At 35.4% G+C, this 27,615-nt stretch overlaps 2 protein-coding genes across 3 annotated transcripts in view; both read right to left on the bottom strand.

The window, feature by feature from the left end:
* Positions 1–3,338, bottom strand: part of insrb (insulin receptor b) — an 84,008-nt gene extending 80,670 nt beyond the window's left edge. Inside the window, exon 1 of the mRNA XM_079426003.1 lies at positions 2,188–3,338. Within this exon, the coding sequence (XP_079282129.1) occupies positions 2,188–2,266 (79 nt within the window). The 5' untranslated portion in view covers positions 2,267–3,338. The remainder of the gene's footprint in view (positions 1–2,187) is intronic.
* A 6,022-nt stretch (positions 3,339–9,360) lies between these two features.
* use1 (unconventional SNARE in the ER 1 homolog) lies at positions 9,361–13,115 on the bottom strand. Of its 2 annotated transcripts, XM_079426260.1 has the most exons (8): positions 12,989–13,095; positions 12,666–12,715; positions 12,383–12,461; positions 12,145–12,297; positions 11,952–11,967; positions 11,847–11,877; positions 11,602–11,764; positions 9,361–10,424 (listed from the first exon to the last, which is right to left on the bottom strand). In XM_079426260.1, the coding sequence occupies exons 1-8, from the start codon at positions 13,088–13,090 to the stop codon at positions 10,242–10,244; spliced, it is 777 nt and encodes a 258-aa protein (XP_079282386.1). In that variant the 5' UTR covers positions 13,091–13,095; the 3' UTR covers positions 9,361–10,241. The 2 variants fall into 2 exon arrangements, with proteins under 2 accessions (XP_079282386.1, XP_079282387.1); XM_079426261.1 differs by lacking the exon at positions 11,952–11,967 and having other exon boundaries at positions 12,213–12,297; positions 12,989–13,115.
* Positions 13,116–27,615: the final 14,500 nt, after the last annotated feature.

The raw sequence follows: 27,615 nt of genomic DNA, 5'->3' as shown, positions 1-27,615 counted from the left end.
ATTCAGTCATCAAAACATAACTTTCTGCATCTGAATTTACATTTCCAATGAAAAAAAATAGTTCAAACTCTAAATTCTGATTGGATGAGCCACATTCGAAGTCATTGTAAAATCTCTTTTAACATTTTTAATAAATACATATTCTAAATTAATTGTTTTTTTTTTTAATGCATGCATTTTAAGATTTTTTTTGTATGTCAATGTATGACAAATCGGTTTTGAAATAGGAACCTCCGAGAAAATGGCCACACAGCAACGAACAGAAGCCTGCAAAAATGCTCGTTTCCTGGGAAAAGCCCACCCTGGAGATTCGGAGAGCTGAACATAGAGCTCACATGCTACATGGCAAATGTTCAGATACATGACCTGGAAGACAAGAGGTCAGCAGGCAGCAGACGACGAAATGAGTCCCGAAACCCTCAACGGCAAGAGTACATACAGGGTGGGCCACTTCAAAGACATTCCACACGCTAGGAATTCTGGGAGACATACCAAGGCAAACTACAGAGTGTCAGAAGATCCCAAACAGGTCCATGGAGTCAGGTAGGCCAACGGTAATGTTAAAACTATTCCAGCGTATTTTGACATCCTAATATTTGAGAGTACAATCGTAGACGTTTTCCAAAAGAGTAACAACGAAAAACTCATATTTGGAACCAATCTTGGGACAACTGTTTGAAATAAAGCAACAACAAAAAAAATCCCAAATGTGCTCATTTTGCCAAGTTTCTTTACATGAAAAACATTGCATGAACATTTATCAAGTTTCTGATCGAGAGATCACACCACCTGCAAACGCCTCATGTTTTCCCAATCTACATTTCAAATGGCTCGCTGGGATGCAACGGTTACCTATAATAAGGAAGATCTAATTATCTCCAGACCATTATTTATAACACCGTGTTACTATTGCAGGCATCTGTCCAGCACTTTCTTAAGACAGCAGCTCTAAAAAAAACAAAAAAAACAAACATTAACAGCCCACTATTCTAAGTGTGCCCATAAAAGTGCCTATCCTAAATTTAAAATGATGTTCAGAAATGGAAAAGCTGAAGGGGTTTAGATACAGTAGCTATAAATTTCACAGTAATCAAGGATCTAAATGTGTGCTAGAGCTTCTCCATTTAACATGGATAGAATGAATTTAATGAACGAATTAAACTTTGCTTAATAAAAATGCAATTTAGCATAAACCTGGAAACACTTCATTTATATCTAAATACACACACAAGTGTGTGTGTGTGTGTGTATATATATATAAAAAAATAGCATACTGATTAAAATATACACAAACCACTGTTCTGTTGATGACATAATTTAAGGAGTAATTCAAACTAATTATCATTGCTATTATGAAAATTAACCATGGTTTTATTGTAGTAAAATAGCAGTAAACTTTTTTTTTTTTTGATTACCATTTGTATAACCACAGTTTTACCACAAATACCATGGTTAAACTATGGTTAGTGTAGCAAAACCACGGTTACTTTGTGGTTACCATGTTTTAATTATTTTTGTTGTTGTTGGTGTAATTTATAGTAAAACCATGCTTAATTTTCGTAAGAGAGAATTAAACATTCTAAAATGTTCCACAAACTCCGAGCTTCAAATAAGGGAATTCCATAATTGATATCACACCGAAGTCGACCTGGATGTATCGATAGATGTAGGCTAATCTCCCTCACTTATGGGATCTGAGAATCTTCTTAGGGCCTCGTCTTGTTTACAAGCTTCCAAATCGAACGTGCGTGTGCGCCTCTGAGACTGGCGTGCGCGCGCGCGCGCGAATCCCGCCGAGTCGAGTCACGAGCACTACTCTGGCCTAGAACACTAGGCCTTGAGGAGCGGCCCATTTTGATAGGAAGCGGGGGGAACTACATACAAAGACATACGTTTAACTACAAAACAATAAGCTTTCATTCCAACAAATGACCTAAATTGTACCTTTACGAGATATGTTTAACACTTAAAAAATGTTTCCGAATGATCAAATTTCAACACACAAGCTATTTTAAAACAATTATATAGGTGGGACATCCCTCAACAACATGTCGGAGCGGCCCGAAGTCTACATGGAGTGAATTCCACAACTCCCTTCAGTTGTAAACTATAATAGTACGCACACATAGCACAATAACACATCAATATTTTGTGAATTAAAACGTTAGAGAGTGTGTCACGACTTACTTTCTCCATGTAGCGATCCGCAGAGGCACAAGATGTAGGCGAAAGTGACCAAAACAACCAGAGTTGTGTCCAGCCGCATTATGCTTCGCGACACGTTTTAGTTTTCTTGGAAAATTAAATCCACCTCTGGTGTGTCCAAAAAACGGTTATGGAGCAATGAAAGAAAATAAAACCTTAATTATCTTATATCCAGGCCCTCCCCCCCCAAAAAAAAAAACTTAAATGAGACCCCCCAAGAAGGGGACCCAGGGGTCCAGCGTGCTTCAGTTGAAGATAATGTTCAAATTAAGTAGTTGTTGCCTACACAGCATGAGCATTAAATAACATTATCTTGCACCCTAGTGAAAAATAAATGAATAAAAATCATTTTGAACGATTCATATTTGCTTTCAGTAGATCAAGCATGAAAAACATCCATGCATTCAATCCCAGACTTCTAGGAACAAGGTACCCTTAATGGTACAGTACATTGCTACTTTTTCATACCCCTGTTTTGGCTTGAAAATTTGTGTAATATTATTAATAATAATAACAGCAATAATGGTACCCCAGGCTGCTTAACAAAAATAAAAATATTCCAAACGTTCACATAAAAGCTTCCCAACAGGAAAAAACAAAAACAAATAATATGCCTGATTTGAACGTTTCTGAGGGAAGGAGCAAAAACACAGGCGTTATTCCACAGGTCGGTTCATGCACTGCCAAATGTTCCTATCAACAACAAAAAAGGGCATCTCTTGAGATCCATATACACATGCATACACACAAAAAATTATTGTTTTGCTCTGCTAGTGACAAAGCAAGCCACCGTCCCCTGATATTAAACATCCACACACGTCTGTGTAAATTCAAATCTGTTGAATTCAAAATTCAAATAATAAAAATCTAGATATTCCCCAAAAGCCTTTGCTTCCAGCACAATGCTCCAGAAGTGTGTGACCGTACGCGCGTCGCGTTTTAATCTTCCACGTTAATCAACAGAGCAGCGTCCAACGCGTGTCCGGCCTGCGCACAAAAGCACTCAAATCCGTCCTCGAGACCCCTGTGAGCGGTTTCGATGAACTCATTGGCGTGGGAATGGGCTGAAAGTGGGAAAAACTTCTCTCGTGTTGTCGGCGGTATGGTTCTCCCCCTCTCGTCTCTCCCTGTGTACCTCCACCAGTAAACAAGTACTGCCAGTCAGCTGGGGCAGAGCGGCGGCGCGGCGCGGCGCAAAACACGGAGCGGAGTCCGGCGCGGAGACTCTGAGTGAGTGACGCCCACAGAAAGAGAAAGCAGGAGTCGTGAATGAAATATAACGACGCCCTTCCATTGTACTCGAGGGTTAGTGTTAAAACTGAGAATTTTTGGTGGTTGGAATCTGAATCCATGCAATAATTTACATGTAAACTCAACAATTGGATTTAATTGTAAATATTTAGCATTTTTAATTTTGTGAATTTAATTATCCTATTAAAAAAAATAATAAAATATATGTTTTTGGTTGTTTCTATTTTCCTCATTTGTAAGCCACTTTGGATAAAAGCGTTTGGTAAATGACTAAATGTAAATATATATTTATTGTTAGTTGACCAAAAGCACACTTTTAAAAATAAAGGTGCTTCAAAAGGTTCTTCACAGCGATGCCATAGCAGAACCATTTTTGGTTCCACAAAGAACCATTCAGTCAAAGGTTCTTTAAAGAACCATCTCTTCCTTAACTTTTTAAAATCTGAAGAACCTTCTTTCACCACAAAGAACCTTTAGGTTCTTCAGATATTAAAGGTTCTTTATGGAACCATTTAGACAAAAGGGTTCTTCTATGGCCTCGTGAAGCACCTTTATTTTTAAGAGTGTATGGACAACATTTTAAAGTTTTTTTTTTTGTTTAGTACATTAATATTATATTATATTGAGAACTGAGAACTTTGGTGGTTGGAATTTAAATCCATGCAATATTTAATTATAAAATATATGGTATTTAATATTAGTTGATAAATGACATGGACAACTTTTAATGACATTTTGGTTTTAAAAGTATATTTATTATATTATATTTTCAGCTTTCCGTTGCATTTAAGACTTTACATTAAGACTATTCATTTTGATGCTCAGAATCTGAATCCATGCAATATTTTACAGGTAAAAATTATAAATGAGTAATGTAGGATTTGATTTAGGCCTATGCATTTAATATCAGTCGACAAATAATATGGAAGACATTTTTAAAGACGTTTTGGTTTAAAAATCATGTATTATATTATATGTGACCCTGGACCACAAAACCAGTCTTAAGTCACCTGGGTATATTTGTAGCAATAGCCAAAAATACATTGTATGGGTCAAACTTATAGATTTTTCTTTTATGCCAAAAATCATTAGGATATTAAGTAAAGATCATGTTCCATGAAGATATTTTGTACATTTCCTACCGTAAATATGTCAAAACTTCTGAGTATTAATCTCATGAATTGTCTTATGTAGCATGATGCTAATGTTAATGATGCTAATGTTAACATTAGCATGATGATAATGTTAGCTCTAATGCACCTGCAGAACAGGTCCAATTCTTCTTCATAATGCATTTTATCATAATACTTCATGTAAGGTCGCAAGAAAATGTTTTGTTGTATTTATTTAGAAATAGTTTTGATAATAGTTGGGTAAATGTGTACTGGGACTGAAGCGATGTGGCTTGGTAAACGTTTTATTGCCAGTATAAAGGCTGATAATGGCTGAATTAAAGCAAAAGAATAATAAGGATTATGCCTCATACCTGGCGGAGGTGTGAAACGTTCTGTTTCCTTAAACTAGTTTGTCACGCATTCCTTTATTTCAACACATTTACAGGTAAGTCCTAGTATTTTAAATGTGCGATTAATTGTGATTAATCACAGTCCAGGACTGTGATTAATCAATTGACAGCACTAATTATATTATATTATCATTACACCTTTCTATTGTATTTAAGGCTTAACATTAAAACTGAGAATTTGAAATCTGAATCCATGCAATATTTACACGTAAATATTAGAAATTGTAATTAATTGTGAATATTTAGCTCTTTTTAATGATACGTAATTTAAATATGTTTGCAGACCAATAACATGGACAACCTTTTAAAGATTTAAAAAGTATATTTATTACATTGTGTTATGTAATATTATATTTCTTAATATATAGCCCAAGCTAGATGAGATGCCTGAAATGCAAAGTTTATGATGGTGATTTCAATGTGAATTGTTTGTACATATGATGATTATTAATTATTAACAACTGTGCATTGAAGTCAATGATTTGCCATTGATCACTACTGAAGTCAGCATTGCACGAAGGTGTCTATTTAAGACACAACTGTAATATAATTGGACAATTTAATCTGTGAAAGCACACAGGAGTGGAACATCTCACTTGTTTTAAAGCTGTGATTAATCTATCTGTTATAAAAGAGCTCATATACTGACAGTGCAGCATCAGTAATCCAAAATGATTTCTGTGATCAGATTACTGCCGCCCCCCTTTATCAACCCAGCCACATGCACACCTGTCAGACGCTGAACGCACATGTCATTTCCTGTGCAAAATGTAAATGCATTTTAAAAAAATAAATGTGTATATATGTACAGATGAGAAGGAAAACTACTGTTGATTTACACGACCACACCTGCACAGGACATTTAAGACATAATTTAACCAAAGGGAAACACACAAGCAAATGTCAAATGACTATTAATAAACATTGATGGAGCAAATATTGATTTGCCATTTCATCACAAACACCCCTTTGTCAATAACGAGAGATTTTTGCCGGTGGGAAATTGACATTGTATTAGAAGAATAAATGGATCTGATGTCCACTTGATACGGTAATGTTTGATTAGACACTCCTAGTAAAGTGTATTTGAATACTAACCACGTCAAATTATGAGTGCTTTCACTCTTGCATATAAAAGAGCAATAGTTATTTGGTATCAAGTGAGTTTTTTTTAGGTTCTTTGGTTAGCTGAACCACGTTAAAGGAACAGTTCACCCAAAAATGAGAATTTGCTGAAAATTTACTCACCCTCAGGCCATCCGAGATGTAGTTTGTTTCTTCATCAGAACAGATTTGGAGAAATATACGATTACATTACTTGCTGATTCACTATCATTGTAGTGAATGGGTGCCGTCAGAATGAGAGTCCAAACAGCTGATTAAAAACATTACAATAATCCACAAGTAATCCATACCACTCCAATCCATCAATTAATGTCTAGTAAAGTGAAAAGCTGCTTTTTTTTTGTAAGAAACAAATCCATAAATATGTTTTTAACTTGCCTCTGGCTAAAGTCCAGTGAAGCAGTATTATGGGTTATGGACTTCTCCTGTTGTCGTCTTACATCAAAATCCGATTACTTTTCTGTTTAGAATTTTTTTGACCGTTTTTGCTTGTACATAGAGTTTGATCTGTGCATATTTCTCTCCTGATTCAGATGAGACAGCTTTTTCTTTGGAGAAAGCAATATTATGGATAGAGGACTTGCATTTTAGCTGGAAGCAATGTTTGAAGTTAAAAGCATCTTAATCTTAATGGATTTGTTTCTTACAAATTATGATTTTAAAAGATTCGCAAACAGCTGTTGCCAATATAGAAACACAGCTGCTAGTTTTTTTTTTGCGGCTTGATTCATGGGGAGCTGTGTATATAAATATAAACATGTTGGCAGCACATGCCAGCAGGTTTTAGCAACTCATTTCAGTTTTCTATATCTGGTGTTTATCTATCTATCTAGTCACCTAAACATTACCATAAACAAAACGGTCTCAAGATATACCTTGATGAGATGAGTACACTTGGCCACCTCAGTCTCAAAACAAGAAGAGGTTATTTACCACAACACCAGGGAGGAAAGATTGAGAAACCAGGTAACCAAACAGCTTCCTGAACAACTTCCTGCACATTGCTCACCATTAGTGTTTACAGCAGGGCAGATCCCCCATACCACCCATCCTAGAGGACCAACGGCGTAATTATACTGGCTCCTTCTGCGAAGAGCAGCCGAGGATCAAAGCAGAAGAGCCTTTCCCACACTGCTCTTCCTGCTGGGGCATGTTGCAACAACTTTGTTTAAAACAAGCCCTCCGCCTCCCGCACACCACAGTACTGTCTTTACTTATTCACCGACTTCAAAACTTTAAATAAACTCGACATAAAAATGTCTTGACTCAGTACATGACTCATAAGCGAGTCAAAAATCATGCAGAATTGTGAAATATGAGCATAAACTTGTCTGTTTCCATTCGTAGGACACATTTGACCTTCATTTCTTCATGTGGAACAAAACCTTTGACGTTAGAAGCGACCTTGAGAAGATACAAGCAGCTGCTTTCTGAATTCAAACATCGGTTTTGGCAGGGTCTCGATCGTGACCAGAAATGACACAGGTTTTTTGTTTGAATTAATAAAGTAAAAGCTTTTCCAGTTTACGGTTAAAGATCTCCTGAGAAGGCTGGTTTATTGTGTCTTAATCTCTGTGAACTTGAGCGGTTTCCAGGAACTTTGCAGCACCTGCTGGGTTCCCCAGGGTTTGAGCGAAGGCCCGCAGCCGGGCGGAGGTGTCGCTTCAATCCCTTCACCCCAGCTAACCTGCCACCTTCCAGCCAGATCACAGCTTTCCCTGTCAGGAACCGCGAAATTAAAACTCACAGCTGCTTTATCTGCTCGCTTTACTTCAAAGGTGGGTCGACCTGGTTTGGAAAATTAGGCCTTTGGGTCCACAGGAGTCTTGTGTCAGGGTGACCATGATTTATGATGCATTAGGGGACTGCTAAGCTAACAGCGACAGGGGTCATAAAGAACATTATTCCAAAGTACATAAATTTCCATGTACATCAGCATTTTTTCCAAACATAAAATATTTTGTGAAAGACGTAATGTTGCCTCATGAAGTGCAGTTGGGTCACTCCCACCATGTGAATACTTCTCATGACAGGTTCTTGAAGCTACAAGATTCAGTTCATCTACTCAGGGTTCCTATATATTTTCCATTTCAAAATTCTATACTTTTCCATGGAAAATGGAAAGACTGCAGACTCAAATTTCCAAACCTCTCGGTAGTTTTTCAGACCATATTTAACATCAGTGGTTCATAGAGCATTATTTTCAGCATTATATTTAGTATATAGTACAGTCATCTGTAAATATTTTTTTTTTCATTGATTTTCTCAAAGTGACAACATACAGAGTACCTAAAATAAAAAATAATTAATAAAAAATACAGACTTTAACACGCACACAAAACTTTTTTTGTGGCCTTTTGCATGTTTACACATTACAATTTCTAGTTTTATATAACCCATTTCCTTTGTGCATCACTGCCATCTTGCTGAATAAAGCAATGGCATGGATGCACATGAATTAACAGAGATCTACCTGCTCAGATTTTTGCTTTTTTTATGGTAGTAGGCTACCTCTAATATCAAGCCTAATGTCCAATTTAACACATCGTCTATGGTGGCGGAGAAACCATGACACGAAATGGGCTGATACCATAAAATTTGCCAAGTTGAAGGGTCTATAAAAAAGACTGGTAGGCCTACTGTAAAAAAGTGTTTAAGATTTGGCTTAAAGAAAAAGTGCACCTTGAACTCATTCAGTCATATTTGACCATCACTAAAGAATCACTAAACAGCTGCCATGAAACCTCGCTTCTTGTATGATAAATTTATTTTCATTAAATTCTTAATTTTCTATTATAAAAAAGTTAATAGGGGCAAAAGTCTGGAAACACAATTATTTTTTTCCATACTTTTCCAGACCTGGAAAATACTCAGGCTAAATCAAATTCCTTACTTTTCCAAACCCCGTCTAGGAACCCCGTTTACTATAGTGGGACCTGTTGACAACGCTATTCAGCAAAGTTTAATGTATGAAAACATTTAAAGGTGACATAGGACAAGGCCAAAAAATTATTAATTCAATTAAATTTAGATTATTACAAGTGAAAACATCTTCAAGATGTAATAGACGTCAGAGGGGAAAAAGCCACATTTGCGAGATGTAAACTCAGAATTGCGAGGAACGTATTTTATTACCATTCAGTTACCTTAATTTTTTCATTTTCCGTACAATGACTGGATTTCGCCTGCGAAAATTCGCCATATGACCGCACCTTCTTTGCAAATAGGATTAAAACAAGACAACAAGTAGGCGGATTGCAAAGTATTTTACTAAAATACACCCTCATGGTTTTCTTCACAGATAACTTTGAACACATCTGATCGAAAAGAAGAGTAGCCTATGACCACCTGTGTTCATGTGAATGAATTACAGGAGCTGAACTAAGCACACGGACAAATAAACGATCATTGACAGGCCACTTCAGATGAACATTAAGATCCATCAATAGAGCTGCACAGTGGAACAAACACGCTAACCATATCTGAGCAATACCTAATAGTCCGTCCATGTGCTATATAGGGAACAAGCACAAATAGATCATTAGCAGCTAAATATGGGCCATTTACTCTCAGGGTGGAGAAGGCAGTATCCTTCTGTTCTTCCGACGGGCAAAAATACTTCCTGCTGTTTGCCAGAACATTTCCTGATCGACGCGGCGAGTCTGGACAAGTCGACCGGACCTTAAAACAGCTCGGTCCGTTTTTATAGCAACAGTACGTGAGAAAGTTACTAACAGATACTCCGATAAAGCTGGATGAAACTGTCAGTCATTTTAAGCGTCTCAAAACGCTCATATGTAGGCTAGTATAAAATGCATTATATTAAGCAATATTATACGAGCCTATTGGAAATGAAAACAATTCAGGGAAAACTTCGAACGCGTCTTTAAAAAGACGAGAATGTCGGTCTCGGAATTCGTATTAAGAACGTTTGTCATCAGATTATGTATTGAAATGACTGACGAACAGTTTGTAGTTATCAAATTCTTACCGAACCAAATTATTCATTTAAGACGTTCTTCACGAAGCTGACTGATTGATTGAGGCTGTCAATCAAATTTATGACTCGTAGCTAGTGTCTGTAAATCTGTTGTAATAGATTAATTAAATCTAGTGGTTCTAATTATGATTAACATCATCTGAGTCGCGGGAACAGTCTTATGAAGAGGATCATGCTGATAAACGTGAAGGAGACGACGATTAGCATCAGCCACAGGAACCAGTTGACGGATTTCTTGGTGTGCTGTTCCAGACGCTCCGATTCCGTCTTCAGCTTCTCGAAGTTCATGTCGGCCTGACGCATAGACTGAGTGAGTGTCTGAGGAGGAGGAAGAGGAATGTTTACAGTCTTGTCACTGCCATTCAGTTTAACTTGAAATTATTCAGAGTAGGCTGTGTCAAATGTTTGAGTTTAATGGCACTGTTTGGTAACAAAGGCATTCAAAAAAGATCATATTAGTTAATATACAAATATATGCCGTGTTGCTGTAGTAACAGCACACTTTGGTTTGAAAGCTCAATAATTGTTGTAACACTAATATACTGCTGCCCTCTAGTGGTCACACAACAACAAAAAAATGTCACAAATTCATTTGAATAAACCACTCTTTTTCAAGTTGCTACTTTACATTTTTAAATGCTCATTATTGTGGTGACTTTCACTCAAAAAATATATATATATATTAATATTACAAAATAATATTACGTAATATAAGATGCAATTATTTAATAATAATAATAATAATAATAATAATAACTTTTATAATTAAAAGCTTGAATATGTTGACTTAAAAATACTCCCCAAAATTAGGAACTGAAAGGCATGAAGCTGGTGCAAATATAATTTTAAAATATATAAAATATATTTTTAGAATATATACAGAACATACAGTCAATATTTATTTTGTTCTTTTAAATTTAATTATTTAAAAAGAGCTGGCAATAATTAATTTGAGGCAGATAATTGGTGCAAAAAAAACCTATATTACGTAATATAAGTATTTAATAATATTATTAATAAATTAATTATATTATTATAATATAATTTATAATAATACAAATACAATTATAATATATTTAATAATATTAACAGTATTGTTTTAATCGAATACATCTCATTATCAGAAACAACAAAGTAAAAATATTAATATTAATAATAATTATTACCATAAGAACATTCAAAAAATTTAATTTGGTTTTATCATTTTAAATTATTACTACCATTAGTTATATTCTTTCCACTGCCAATAATTAATTTGAAGTAGTAGATAACTGGTCACCTTTGTTTTGCTAGATGAAATATATTACAGTAACAAGGAATTGAATGTCATTGGAGAAGAACAATAATTATAAAAATATGTGGCTGATTAAAAGATGTACACACTTTCTTCCTCTCAGAGGATGGGCATTATGGTCCTAAATATGCATATATATAAATATGCATATTATATAAACACCAGATTAACTACAGCCGTGTAGAGAGAAAAACATGAGACCTGGTTGTCCTGCTTGATGATGTTCTGAGCCGCGAGTGTGTTGTTCTTCAGGTTGCGAGCGAGATTCAGCATGTCATCGGCCAGTTTCTCCTGCAGGTTGTTATGATGCTGTAGAATAGCATCCAGCTCTGCCGCAGACTGTCGCTCGTCTACAGGAATACTCCTGACAAACCAGCAGAAAAACTGAACACTGTAGATACCAGCGACACATTCACATACAAAATCAATGAGAGAGCGCCACCTACTTTCGGTGTCTGAGATCCGTATCCAATGAACCTAACCATGAAGACACAATTCATATCTGTTTTTAAAAGTGTAGCATTTAAATTAAAATAGAAAATACAGCTTACCAGAACTTGACACAGCCTGTTAAGAAAAGGACAGATAAGAGTCAATAAAAATGTAAATTTTTACAATGTAAAAAGTTAGATTTATTTAACCAGCATATAGGATTTATGAAGGTACAACTCTAAGCTGTTTCACATCATATTTCCCTGAAAACATAAAAAGCACATTAGTAGCTGAAAGAGGAAAGTGTCGTACAGCACTCATCAGTTCCTTCCTCATTTCTCCAGCACATCGTGCTTTACTCTGAATGTGCACCGTCTTACTGGCCGGCGTTCTCTCGCTGGATATCGTCGGCGTCCGTCCAGGAGCCAGAAACTGATTGGCTAAAGACTTCTCTGCTGGAGACGGCTAGACACAAACAAAGCGTTTCCAGTTACAATCACAGAATGATAACTCATCTTACGGTCTCTGAGCAAACAGCAGAATTACTGACCAGTTTGTCTGCTTCTAAGAGACCCTTGAGGAAGTCCACCTTGCGGTTGTAGTCTGTCAGTATTTCCGGTGATGGTTTGCTGAGGGAATAAATCAGATATTAATCATGACTCTACATCAGTATCTGTTTATATCACAGCTGTAGGAGAAACACGACAAGCCGTTTTATCTGTTTGACGAGAATATATATCATTTTCATACAATAAATGTTGAAATGGTTTATTAGGTTTACACTTTCTTAAAATAAGTGGTTAATTAATGCCTGCAATCTCATATAAAATTACCTGGGACTCTTTTTAAGGGCAACAAGCATCTCGTCAAGAGCACCAACGTACTTCAAAAGACAAAAGTAAATTATTAAATATGATTTTCAGCTAAAAAGAAGATATTATAATGAAAAATGTACAAATATCCACAGCGAAGACAGAAAGCAAATAAGACATTAATTAATTCCAGCGCATTACGCATAAATATAAACGCATGTTTTGTTTTTGACACGGAATTCATGTAGAAATGGCAAATATTGCTTTGTTGTATCAAGCAGAAAATCTATCATTTACTTCAGTAGCACAGAAGTACACGCAAATGCAGTGTTGTTATGAATTACCTTCTCTAGTCTCCATTCGGTCTCGTTTCTTTTCTCTGAAGCCAGAGATTCACAGCGCGATAATAACCTGATAAAATTGATCTCTAGTCTGGACGTCGCCATATTTGACGCTCAAAGCGGAAGTCGCGTGAGTTTGACATTCAACAAGGCGGAAGAGAGCGACAAATGAAGAGTCCTCGCTGGTTACACAGGAGCGGTTGGTAATAACTTATGCGAATGTAATTTAAAAACAAACATACAAAACACGTGTACTTGTAACTTACGTTCATATCCATAGCTTAAAAAATAGGTCATGCAATCTGAGTAAATGTCCCAATATCTCTTACCTTACAAACATTAACCATGGTTTTACTACAAATAAAACCTATTTGTAATAAAAAAAAGCCCTGTAGTTAAATGTCAATAAAGCTTTATATTAACTAAAAAAATATTTTTTAAATTTTTTAATGTCTTTGTTTATTTATGTCCTATGGAAGCAAAATAATGACTATAGTTTTTGAAACACAAAGCATGCTGAATTCCACAAATCGAAAAAAAGATGCATTGCAATTAACAGTGCTTGAATTTTAATGCCTTGTATTTCCAGGGCTTGCATTTTTAGGTCCTGCAATTTAACATGGTTGTTTATTTAAGCTGTGAATATTTACATTCAAAATATTTCACACACATTTTCATAATTAAAAATTCACAAATTCATATTGACCTTATTCTGCTTCCATATATGGCTCTCTCTGAGCTTCTAGCTAAAATTAGGCTTTACAAAATGAGATGTAGTGACATCGGCTCTCCTGATTGGTCGTGGTAGAAAATAATATCATGAGTTCAACAAGGTGGAGCAGAGTGACAAATGAAGAGAATGTCTAGGTTACGCATAGCGGATGTTCTGAAAATGGATTTAAAAAAGGCAAAGAACCTGCAGGTTTCAGAGAAAGAAGAATGTTTTAGAACAGCCAAGTAGTCCAGTGCTAATATAAATGGGAAAAACTGGTGGACTGGACTTGAAACTGGTCTTCAAGCTGCACACAGAAGATCAGCCTGATCGATCTGAAGACTTTTTGCAAGGAAGAGTTGGATAAAATAAAATAAAATAAAAAAGATCTAAGCTGAATGACTTTTTCATGATATTGCTGTATTAAAAGCAAAAAGTGCTTCAATCAAATATTAGTTGAGAGCAGTTGGGAAATCAGGTTATTTTAAAGGAATACTTCCCCCAAAAAAGAAAATCTGCTGAAAACTGACTGACGATGTAGATGAGTTTGTTTCTTCATTCAACCAGATTTGGATAAATTTGTCATTACATCACTTGCTCACCAATGGATCCATTGAAGTGAATGGGTGCCGTCAGAATGAGATTCCAATCAGCTGATAAAAACTTCACAATAATCCACAAGTAATCATCACAACTTCATCATTAAGATGCTTTTAACTTCAAACTGTTTCTTCTGGCCAGAATACAAGTCCATAATCCGTAATAACACATTAAAATTGATCTCGTCTGAATCAGGAGAGAACATTATTTACAAGTGAAAACTGTCCTAAACAGTATAAACACATGTCAGTGGATTTTGATGAGAGGACAACAGGGGACGGAAGTGTTATTATGGATTATATTTGTCCAGATGTGATGGTTTAAAGTTAAAAGTGTCTAAATGATAGATGTTTTTCTTATAAACACAGAAACAAATCTGGCATGATTTATGATATATTTTCAAAAACCTGCCATTTTAACAAGAGTGTGTAGTGTGTAGCGTGTAGTGTTTTTGTTTTTTTATGAAGTATCTCTTTATTTCGTCGGAAATATGTAAAGACAGCAACCATAACTGGAAAGTTATTTTTAACATATATATACTAAGAACTTGACGAATCTTCTGAATATGATGCAACCCCACACCCATTCCTAAAGACAAAAGTATATTTAGGCAAGTTCCTTTATTCTGTATTAGATTCATTCAAACTAAAATAACATTTGATTTAGCATATTTGGGCCTGACTTTTTCAAAATGAGTTATTATTTACACTTCAACCAGCAGAAGTAAATAAACAACAAGTGCCAGCAGGGTCAGTATAAGTTGAACTTACATCACTTCATCTGATTTACTGGTATGCTCTGCAGCTCAGCAGTAGCACTTCCTCCTTCCTATGAAATGTAATGAAAGTCACCCACAAACCTGCATACCATTGATCAACCTGAACACATTCAACAAGCTCAAGAATGAAGACGCTGCTGCTTTCACTGCTCTGTAAGTTTATTTCTGTGTGATTGAGTGTGATTCTGTCATGATCAGATGATCTCAATGATCTGTTTTCTGTTTCTTCAGGTCTGTTTGTGTGGAATCAGTCCACAGAAGCTTTAACTGATCAGCAGGTGGTTTTAGGACAGAGTGTGACTTTAGCCTGCGAGTACAGATTAAAAGCTGTCATTTGGTTTGTGATGAAACTACCAGCTCGTCCAGAGATGATACTGAGAACTTTTGGAACAGAAAAGGCTGAATATTATGATGAAAAATTCCATGAGAAATATTCAGAAGGAGACAGAAGCCACTTAGAAATCAATAATGTCAGTGTTGATGATTTAGGGATTTATTACTGTATAAAACCAGGCTTTGCTCTACAGATCAGTGACGGTATCAGACTGCACACCACTGGTAAGTGACAAACTGCAATAACTAAGATTATCATTATTTATGTTGTATATTTATGATTTTGCATTACAGTTATCCAAACTAATTATTTTGTAAAGAAATGATGACAGTTATGGTCCAGACTTTACACTGCCTGGGTGTGTTTCCCAAAAGCAATGTTAACCATCTATGGCTGCAAAATTCAAGGTGTTTCCGGTGTCCATAGTTTCTGTTCACAAACAGCATTGCAAACTTAATTGTGTGGTTGGATCTACAGCTCTTGACCTGTGGTTAGAATTGTACTAACTATCCAAACAATACATTAATACTTTTAATGCTTTTCTAAAATAAATGTATCTCAGCAACCGTAACGGACTGCACAACACTGGAAAGTCACTGGCAATATATGTATTCTTCTGAGATACTACTTGATCTTTGATATTTGAATAAATATTTGTATATGTTATTATTATTATTATTATTATTAATGCTTTAAGAGCTTTCGACCTGGGGTTAGGAGCATAGTTTCTTGTTAGTATGTGGATAAATCAAGAACTTGAGCAAATTAAGCAAACTAACATCTAGTACAATCTGTACCTTTCATTCCATTCATTCTACGTCTTTTAGTTTGTTAGGAGAATTAAAGCAGCATTTCTGAAGAGTGCGCATGTGCATACTTGCTCAGCGGGGAACAACGTAGAATGAAAATAGCAAAGTAGTCATCAGACTCCATGTTCGTTATTTACAGCAAAACCTGAGATTAATTTGACCTCAAACTGGATAATTAGCAGAATTTATCACTCCACCACCTGCTTGATGTCATTAACGTGAATGTCAATAAATGAATTACACATCTGATTATTATTGTTAGTAGAAGCAGTAGTAGTATATCGTAATTATTAGGGGCCAAGCACCGAAGGTGCGTACCTATTTTATCCGTTGGCATTCTTATTATTCTTATATTTTTTTCCTCCGATTCCTTGGCTCAAGTCGATTCGATTGCACTATACGATGTCATGTTCCATCGTTAAAATATTTCCACCATTTTGAATTTTATGAAAAACTTTTTTGAACTCCTCCTAGGCTGTTGCTCTGATTTTCACGAAAATTGAACCAGATCATCTTCAGACCATGTCGACAAAAAGTTATAGAATTCAAGTCGATTTGCCTAACCATTTTCAAAAAATGTGTGATCAAATTTGAAGTAGTTCTTGTGAAAACAGATATAAGTCTGTATCTCCTCAACGCCTTATCATATTGAGACCAAACTTGGTTCATGCCATTACAACAATGACCTGAGATTACATGCTGCATTTCAGTGCAGCACCACCTAGTGGTCAGAAGATATGAAAAATGGCTATTTTTGCTCATAACGTCTGAATGATTTGGCCAAAACTGAAAACCATACCCAATTTTCCCATGTCAGCCATTTTGGGCATCAAGCATTTTGAATTTTGTCATAAAAAGCTATATTTTAACAAACACATTGGCGTATCGTTATGAAACTCTGTGTGCATCTTCGGCACCATGCTCTGATGTACTCAAAAAGTTTGGTGGCAGCGCCACCTTGTGGTCAAACTGTTTCTGAGGCTGTATCTCTGCAAAGCTAAACTTTGTATGTGCCATTGTCACCTCACACTGACCAGGCCACATCAATTTGGTAACAGTGTCACCTATTGGTCAAAAGTGATAAACCATTCATTAACCATTAATAATGAAATTTCTAAAAATGCTAATAACATTTCAATACATTTGCATATTGTTGCATATTGCAACTGGTCTCAAAATATTCCTTGGGTCATGCCAAGAAAAGTTACTAATTATGCCAATTTTTCTAACAATTATACAAACATTATAGAAGTTACTTTACCTGGCTGTAGACGATAAAACGTGGTATTTTTCTAAAAAACACAGATAACACAAGTCACAATGAACCAGAGCCAAAAAATCCAGCACAAGATCAGACAACACATCAGATTCCTATCATCGTGTTCAGCCTGTTGACTGTTGTGCTGCTTGCTGCAGTAATAGGTGAGTAAAAAAGTCAAAGACCATGATATATTTAAACCATGGAATAAAAATGATCACTAAGCTTTAGTAGAATTTTGTAACATTTATTATAGATTATAGACATTATAAATGATATTAAATAATTAATTTTTTTAATAATAATTATATTATAAATTATATATAAAATAATCATTAATTATAAATAAATATAATATTTAAGTACAGTTTCTTTTGTATTACATTTATCAATGAATTTAGCAGCATTTAATCAAATATTATTGTGCTATTTTAGGTTTATTAATGCTGAACCATAAACTGTCTAAGAAAATTCCTAAATATGTCAATTTTCCTCGGGTAAGATGCCTCTTATTTCTGTTTATGTTAACAATTTGGTTATTATGACTGCTTTTACAAACTTTTTATATTAAAATGTTTAATTAAACAATGAATGTTAAACATGAAGAGCTGTATTGTTAAATGGAAATAAGCATCTAATGTATGTTTTTTTGTCATTTGTTTAGATTTCTACTATGAAGTTTCGTGAGAGTAACAGAGCACAAACAGAGCCTGCATATGTAGAGGTGCTGCCAAATATCTAGAGGTCCTATATGCAACAGTGTTGATTTATTGGTGTTTGCTTCAAATGAGCAGAATTCTGCGCTGCTTGAACATGCAATGAAATTCATAATAAAACATGACTAAAATCTGTCTGCAATGAAAATGTCCAAGTTTTATCATAATGTTTGCTTTTAGAATAAATAAACTTGTTTTTGAATGTTTTATGTCTCTTTCTGAGTTGCTAAAATCTGATTGTAATGGGATGCAGTAACAGTGATTAGTCCATTTGCTCTCCTGGTTGATCATGTGATAGTGTGGATATCATATGTAGATGTAACAAACTAATACACGCACACACAACTTGTCATTTCACAAGACATTAACTGATGGACTGGAGTGGTGTGGATTTCTTGTGGATTACTGTGGTGTTTTTATCAGCTGTTTGGACTCTCATTCTGACGGCACGGATTCATGGGTGAGCAAGTGATATGGTGCTACATTTCTCCAAATCTGTTCTCATGAAGAAACAAACTCATCTACATCTTGGATGGCCCGAGCATACGTTTTCAACAAATGTTCTTTTTTGGGTGAACTACTACTTGGGTGACAGTAAGTTGTCCAGTCATTTCACGTTCAACCACATCTTCTGATGAAGGGAGTGGTTTCCTTTTATTTCTTAAGTTCTGCAACACTTCAGCTCAGATTCACAATTTTGCCATCTTATTGTACATAAATTAAACAACCACAGAATGAGGACGGTGCAGGTTTTACTCTTCTGAAAGTTTAAGATCATGCTTGATTTTCCTGTGAACTTCTGAATAAACCTGAACATTGTGTTTAATTTTTGTCTAATAGAAATAATTATGATATGTGTGTTTTTGTACAGATCTGCTGCTGTGTGATAAACAGGTGAATTTAGGGCAAAATGTGACTTTAGACCAGGGCTAGGCAACATCGGTCCTGGAGTGTCGCTGTCCTGTAGAGTTTAGCTCAAACACACCTGAGCAAGCTAATCAAGGCCTTCAGGATTACTAGGGCTACAGGCAGGTGAGGTTTTGTTCAGGGTTGGAGCTAAACTCTGCAGGACATCGGCACTCCAGGACCAACGTTATCTTTGTTTTTGTTATGATAAAGTGTTATAAATGCGCCTATACAGCTTGCTTGACTCATGAATCATGTATATAATTATGTAAAATGGCAATAAATAAATAAACCACCCTTGTGCTGATACAAAACCACACGACTTTCTTCTGTTAAACACAAAAGGAGAACTGAATGGCCACTGGGGATGAAAATCTGCTTCTGTGTTCCTCAAAAGAAAGAAATATTTATAAGCCAAGGGAAATCTCTTGTAAACAGACTTTTGTAAATGCCATGGCCGGGTAGCGTTTCCTCTTAAATAATGATCAGTGAAACAATGACCCGACTCTTCTTAAAGGAGCTAAAAATAGATTCTCGCAAGGACCGCTGACAGGAGCAGACACAAACAAAAGAACCAGTCATTTACATAAAGTTGATTTTCAGTGTTAGTGAATGAATTCATTTTATGTTTTGATAGGGTTGACACTTTTTTATGTGAATTAAGGTATAGCCTACATGACTTGATGACAGCGTAAAGTCTTTTAAGAAGAAAGTATGTTATTAGTAAAACATCACCTTTACATGGGAAAGGTGCTATCTATCTGCTGGTATAAGCACTGATGAGCCTCACTGAGGTAAACGGGACAATCCGAGTGGAAATTTATCAATAAAAATGTTAAAAGTAAACATGTTTCTTGAGCTGAAGACTAGAGTAATAATGCTGAAAATTCAGGTTTGCCATCACAGGAATACAATAAAATATAGGCTATAAAATAAAATATATCTAAATAGAAAAGAGTTATTTAAAACTGTAATAATATTAATATTTTTTTACTGTATTTTTGATCAAATAAATGCAGTCTGGGTGAGCATAAGAGAGCAAAAATCCCAGATTTTGTAACTTTTTTCCATTTTACATCATTGTGTTCATATAAAAACCCAAAATCAAAGATTGAAGCCACTCAAAATCAATATAGAGCTTGTATTTATATTTAATTCATGAGAGCTATCAAGACAAACGTGAAAAGTCATGCTGAAAAAAATATTGAGAATTTTGCATTATACATGTTTAGGTAACAAACATCAGTCAATCTTAAACAACAGTCAAGCTAACCGTGTTTTACTCTCATTATTCAGCAGAATCTCCGTCTCTAGACTGTATGAGACGATTTACTCTTGGTTATATTTGTCTAGGTTTTGTCTTTGGATTTTGAAAAGGAGCAAAAGTGTTGTTGTTTGGGCAGAACAGACGAAACTCCACTTCAGAAAACTACAAAACACATCAATTAGATAAATTAGCTTCTAATGTCTAAGTGTTCCTGTATTCTAAGATAGTTCGAGGCTGCTTCTCTTACTCATTTTGGAAGTGTGAAGAATCCTGTCTTCAGTTCTCTCTGGCGTTTAACTGTAATTCCCCTAAATCCCTTAAATACTCTTATGATAGTAAGTTGTGGGCAGTTCAAGTTCAACCATATTTTCTTTGTGGGAGTGGTTCCCTTTTATTTCTTAAGTTCTGCAGCACTTCCGCTCACATTCATAGTAAAGTTAACCACCTTACTGCATATGAATGAAACAACCAGAGAATGAGGACGGTGCAGCTTTTACTCTTCTGTAAGTTTAAGCTCATGCAAGATTTTGTTGTTTTTATTATGGCCGTAATGTGTTTAATTGAAATAATCTGAATGATCTGTGTTTTTCTGTGCAGATCTGCTGATGGCATGTCAAACTATAGAGAGTTTAATCAATAAACAGGCGAAATTAGGGCAAAATGTGACTTTAGACTGTCCGATTGGTGTAAGAGACATTTACTGGGTTTTCCTGAAACCACCAGACTCTCCAGTGCTGATACTGCGAACTTTTACAGCAGAATCTACATCATCTCTTTCATACGATAAAAGACTGCAAGACAGATATTCAACATTAACTTTGAGCCGTTTATTTATTAGTAATGTAACTATTGATGAATTAGGAATATATTATTGTGTAAAAACAGGCAAGACTCTACAGCTCAGTGATGGCATTAGACTTGACATCACAGGTAAGTGAATATAACATTATCTTGATAAAGTTTGATTTGTTGTTATGATCCAAAAGCAGTTACCATGTACATAATGCATAATAACATTTGTATTTATCTATTATTATTATTTCTATAAGGGTTCTGTGTAACACTGATGCATATTTGTAATTTCTAAACACAAAACCCTTGTATTTGTTGTTCTTAAGCTGCTGAAGATCAGAATGAGACAGAAGTGAAGAATCAAACCCAGCAGGCTCTGATTGTGTTATATGTTATATTGAGCATTGTGATGCTTTCTGCAGTAATAGGTGAGAATTCAGGACACTACATATCAAATCAAATAATGATATAAAGGATGTCCTTTAAATGCCTGTACATTACTTGATACTTTTTGCTACATTCCTTTAGTGATGAATTTTATAGAATTTAATCATAAATGTTGCTATTTTAGGCCTATTCCAGTTTAAACTTAAATCGTGTAAAAAAAGACACCAACAATGTCAAGATGAGGAACTGGAGCATCTTTACAGCACAAATGATGAAGAGGTACGACACTTTTATTCAGCATTCAATGTGTTTAGTGAATATAATCTTTCTACATGGACATTAGAAGCTAATTTGTGTTTTGTTTTGTAGTTTTCTGAAGTGGAGTTTCGTCTGTTTCACCCGACCAACAACACTTTTGTTCCTTTTTGAAAGCCAAAGACAAGACTTAGACAAATATAATCAAGACTAAATCATCTCATACAGTCTAACAGAAGTATATTTTGATAAATAATCACAGAAAAAAATTTTTTTTTAGCTTGATTGTTGTATAAGATTGACTGATGTGTATTACCTTAACATGAAATTAAATATTATCATTATATTTTTTTCAGAATTACTTATTTTTACTTTTCAGTAGCAATATATTCAAGTAATGTGAGGTGCCATGTAATGTTTCCTGTGTCCTGATTGGTTGGACTGGATGTGGAAACCATCTTTGGGAAAAATCAATTTGATTTTCTTTTTTTTTTTTATAGTTTGGCTCACAGTCTTTTACAAGGTGGGTGGGGTTTATGATCTGTAATGCAGTCAGCCACCAGATGGAGATGGAAATGTTTTGGCTTCACATTTCAGGATGTGTAAAGATGCTTTGTACAGGTAAAATAACTGGAAGCGAATGACAATCGGAAGGCTTGCACGTGGCCCACAAATGGCCGTGCCCACTATTAAGCTAAAAATAAGGTGGATAAATACTCATTTGTAAATTGCGTGTGCTTGTACACCTACTTAACCATATTTTGGGGACAATTTTGAACCTTTAAGTGAGCTAAATCTGATGAATCTCACAAAATCTTATATCATCAACTGTAAAAATGATTTAAAAACAAAGTAGGCTAAATTACATATTTTAACAACTGCAAAAATACTGAAGATTTTCTGCTAGGGTGTAGTTAGGTTAGTTATAACTAGCTGTATATATAAAACAATGAAACTCTATGCAATGTCTAAGAAAATGTTAGCATGTTAATATGTTAATATGCAGATTGTATGTTTATGAACTGTGTAAATAACTAACGCATTTCATTGTCAATCAATAGGCTGTGTTGCACATTTGATGAATAAAACTTGACTTACTCTTACGAAAATGTGCTATTAGTATACTTCTTTTAAGCTAAAAATAGGAAAGTATACTTTTAGTCTACTTTTTATGTACTTCTCAGAAATATACTTAAAATTATATTTAATTATACTTGATTTATAGTTTTTAATGTTTTGTATGTTCAGATTTTCATATGACAAAATATATACAAATTTATACCTAAATAGGGACGTAGTAGTATACTTAAAGTATGATGTAAAGTTCACTTAAAGAAAACTTACGAGTATACTTGCAGTATAAAACTACTAAACTGAGACTATAATTCAAAGTGTATTAAAAATGCTACTACAAGTATTTAATTAGTAAACTATCAGTATCCCTATAAGTTCACTTTTAGTATAGGGTTAAAAACTTTGATGTAAACTAGCGGTGTACTTAAAGTTTACTACTGTTATACTTAAAGGGGTCAAAATTCACTTTTCAAGTTGTTTGAACACAAATGTGTGTTGGAAGTGTGTGTACACATCCATCCTATAATAATAAAAATTCACAGTGTTTTTTTTTTAAATCCCCTTTCTCAAATCAGGCTGTTCTGAGATTCCTGTCAGAATGACGTAGTTCTGCACAGACCCCTCCCACGAGAGTTGATTGATAAGGCAGTCTTACCTTAGACCCGCCCTGAGTGAGCTGAGTGAACTGGAAACTGTCCGACTGCCATTGTGTCAACTCCGGTGCCGGTGAAAACAACAATGTCTCCAATTAAACGTTTCAAGTATTTAGTTGTTGGATGTAATAATGAATATAGCAGTAGTCGTTTACTCCCTGAATCTTTGCAAATCGCCTTTCCTAATAATTTACTAGTTAGCCAGTTTTGGGGCTAAAGAGGGGCGGAGTCAGCAGAGCTCATTAGCATTTAAAGGGTCATGGATTATAATGGCTTGCTAAAAACAGAGCTGATTTTGACAGGTTTAAAACTGTGTTTTTTACACTACCATTGAGAAATTTTAACCAAAGTATGTTATAGACTTTTATTTAAGACCCTAAAGAATCATATCAACTTGCGCAAAATGGGCATCCGATGACTCCTTTAAAGTATACTTTTATATACTAGAAAGTGGGCCAATTTAGTCCCAAGGAGTATTGAAGGAGTATACTACAAGTACACTGACATTTGTATACTTACAACATAATGCATACTTACAAATATACTTTACTTAAGTATACTTAATAAAATAAACTTGAAATATACTACCTTTTGGTAAGGGGAGTGCAGTAGTCAGTCTTTTTATGTGTGTTTAATATATCTTTATTGTCTTGCTGCAGTCATCTGCTCTGAGTCTTTTTTTCACATTTGTGGGTTAGTTGGCTTCAACTCTGGTCTGGTTCATATGTCAAGTTTGTGTACAAAGTCACACATTGTGGAAAATACCAGCGCATAGGCCTGGTATCTTCATCTTCATATGTATTCGATTTCATCACTATTAAGCGTGTTTGCAGGTTTCCTCTTTCATTCTGCAGAAGCAGTTTTGCTCAGATTGGTGTGAACTATTTACTGTATATCCTTTAAACAACCACAGAATGAGGACCGTGCAGCTTTTAGTCTTCGGTAAGTTACTCAGTTTTTATGATTTCATTGGTTTTGTAAGGATTGAATAGTTTAAAAAAGTGAATTTGTTCACAGTGTTAAATTATACAGAATAATCTGATCTGTGTTTCTTCACAGGTCTGCTGGTGTGTCAAACTACAGAGAGTTTAACTGATAAACGGGTGAATTTAGGGCAAATGTGACTTTAGACTGTCCCATTGATGTAAAAGAGATTTATTGGGTTTTTCAGAAACAGTCAGACTCTCCAGTGCTGATACTGCGAACTTTCACATCAGAATATACATCATCTCATGTACAAGACCAAAGACTGAAACACAAATATTTAACATTAACTTTGAGCCGTTTATTTATTAGTAATGTAACTATTAATTAATTAGGAATATATTATTGTACAAAACTAAGCAAAACTCTGCAGATCAGCGATGGCACCAGACTTCACATCACTGGTAAGTGTGTATAAAATTATCTTGATAAATCAGTTTGATCTGTTGTTATATCTATGAATGATCTAAAACAGTTATAGTGCACATAATGCATTACATTTGTATTCAGCAGGACACACTTCTCTAGACTATATGAGATGATTTACTCTTATGTAAGAAGTAAAAGTGTTGTTTTTCGTGCAGAACAGACAAAACTCCACTTCAGAAAACTACAAAACACATCAATTAGATAAATTAGCTTCTAATGCCCATGTAGAAAGATTTTTCCTTATATGTTCATTTGATTGAAACATAAATGTGTTGTACCTCTTCACCATTTCTGCAGAAAAACTGCTGCAGTTCCTCATTTTTGACCCTGGACCACAAAACCAGTCTTAAGTCGCTGGGGTATATTTGTAGCAATAGCCAAAAATACATTGTATGAGTCAAAATTATCAATTTTTCTTTAATGCCAAAAATCATTAGGATATTAAGTAAAGATATCTGATCATGAAATAATCACAATAAAATTCATATACTATAAGATGGTTAACTTTACTATGAGTCTGAGCGGAAGTGCTGCAGAACGTAAGAAATAAAAAGAAACCACTCCCTTGAAAGGAAGATATGGCTGAACTTGAACTGACAACACATGTCATTAAAGCATTTCAGGAGCCTTTAAGTATTTAGAATCAGAATCAGAATCAGAAAGAGCTTTATTGCCAAGTGTGTTTGCACACACAAGGAATTTGTCTTGGTGTTATGAGCTACCAGTACAGAAAGCACAAACATAGTGCAGACAACATATAATTAAGGTGATAAAGAACACTAATGAAGAGAATATACAATAATTAAGAATAACAATAGTAATAAAAATAAAAATATACAGAAAAGAGACTTGACCATAGACAGAACTGTAAGTGTGCATGTGTCCTATGTACAGATGAAGGTTTGATGAGTTATTTACAGATGTACAGTACCGGGGTGTGTTATGTGTTGTTCAGGTGGGATACGGCCTGGGGGAAAAAACTGTTCTTGTTCCTGGCTGTTCTGGTGCTCAGTGATCTGTAGCGCCGGCCAGAGGGCAACAGTACAAAGAGAGAGTGAGCTGGGTGTGAGGGGTCCAGAGTGACTTTCTTAGCCCTTTTCCTCACTCTGGAGGTGTAAAGTTCTTGGAGGCTGGGCAGAGGGGCACCGATAATTCTCTCAGCAGTCCTAACTGTCCGTTGTAGTCTTCTGATGTCTGTTTTGGTAGCGGAACCAAACCAAACAGTTATAGAAGAACATAGGACAGACTCGATGATTGCAGAGTAGAACTGTTTCAGCAGCTCCTGAGGCAGGTTGAACTTCCTTAGCTTGCGGAGGAAATACAGCCTCTGCTGGGCCTTTTTCGCAATAGAGTCAATGTGATTGTCCCACTCCAGGTCCTGGGAGATGGTGGTGCCCAGGAATCTGAATGACTCTACTGAAGTCACAGTGCTGTTCATGATGGTGAGTGGGGGGAGAGCAGGGGGGTTTCTCCTGAAGTCCACTATCATCTCCACAGTTTTGAGCGTGTTCAGCTCCAGGTTGTTAAGACTGCACCAGACAGCCAGCTGCTCAACTTCCTGTCTGTAAGCAGACTCGTCACCATCCTTGATGAGGCCTATGACTGTAGTGTCGTCCGCAAACTTCAGGAGCTTGACAGAGGGGTCCTTTGATGTGCAGTCATTCGTGTAGAATCAGTCCACAGAGAATCATTTAAGATCCATGAAGGTGAAATTGCATTCGCAAAGTGAACCCATAAATGCACAAATACTCAAATCAGCTCATTGAGGAATCAGAAAGAGAAAGAATAAACAATCTAAAGCATTACAAATTTGATTTATTCGAAACTTGATTGACATTTGAATTGCAGACAGATTTTAGTCATGTTTTATTATGAACAGACAAGAGCAAATCATGTTTTAAAGTCTTTGGGAATCATAATTTCATTACATGTTCAAGTAGCTCTCGATTCTGATCATTTGAAGCAAACAGCAATAAATCAACACAATCTTATGAAGCTGTTTCATATCCAGAGTTTAGCTGAACTTGTAGATAGTCAGGATCTGTCAGTGCCGCTGATCTGAATGGATGCTATTCCTCTGTCACCCTCACCAAACGTCCTGTCAGACTTCTAAATGAATGATAAAAAAAATCATACATTTATAAAGACATTTCTGTAGGAAAGCACAGGTAAAGTGACTTATTTAATGCATTGCTTGAATTACAAAACTTTTTAAACTAAAGACATTTATTCTTGCCATTTAGATCGCAGTAATATTTGTATAAATGTATTGCAGTTTGTCACTTACCAGTGGTGTGCAGTCTGATACCGTCACTGATCTTTAAAGCCCAGCCTGCTTTTATGCAGTAATACATTCCTAAATCATCAACAGTGACATTGTTGATTACTATTTCGCTCCTATTTCCCTCTAAATATTTGTTGCGGAATTTTTCGTCATAATAATCAGTCTCAGTATCATCATTGGATGCAAATGTTCGCAGTATCATCTCTGGACGAGCTGGTAGTTTCAACAAAAACCATATAGCGGCCTTACATTTAAACTCGCAGGCTAAAGTCACATTCTGTCCTAAAACCACCTGCTGATCAGTTAAAGCTTCTGTGGACTGATTCCACACAAACAGACCTGAAGAAACAGAAAACAGATCATTGAGATCATCTGATCATGACAGAATCACA

The sequence above is a fragment of the Barbus barbus genome (genome assembly GCF_936440315.1).
Source record: "Barbus barbus genome assembly, chromosome: 9".
Taxonomy (NCBI): Eukaryota; Metazoa; Chordata; class Actinopteri; order Cypriniformes; family Cyprinidae; genus Barbus; species Barbus barbus.
Note: the sequence above shows the minus strand (reverse complement) of the source record. Positions and strands in the feature narration are given on the sequence as shown.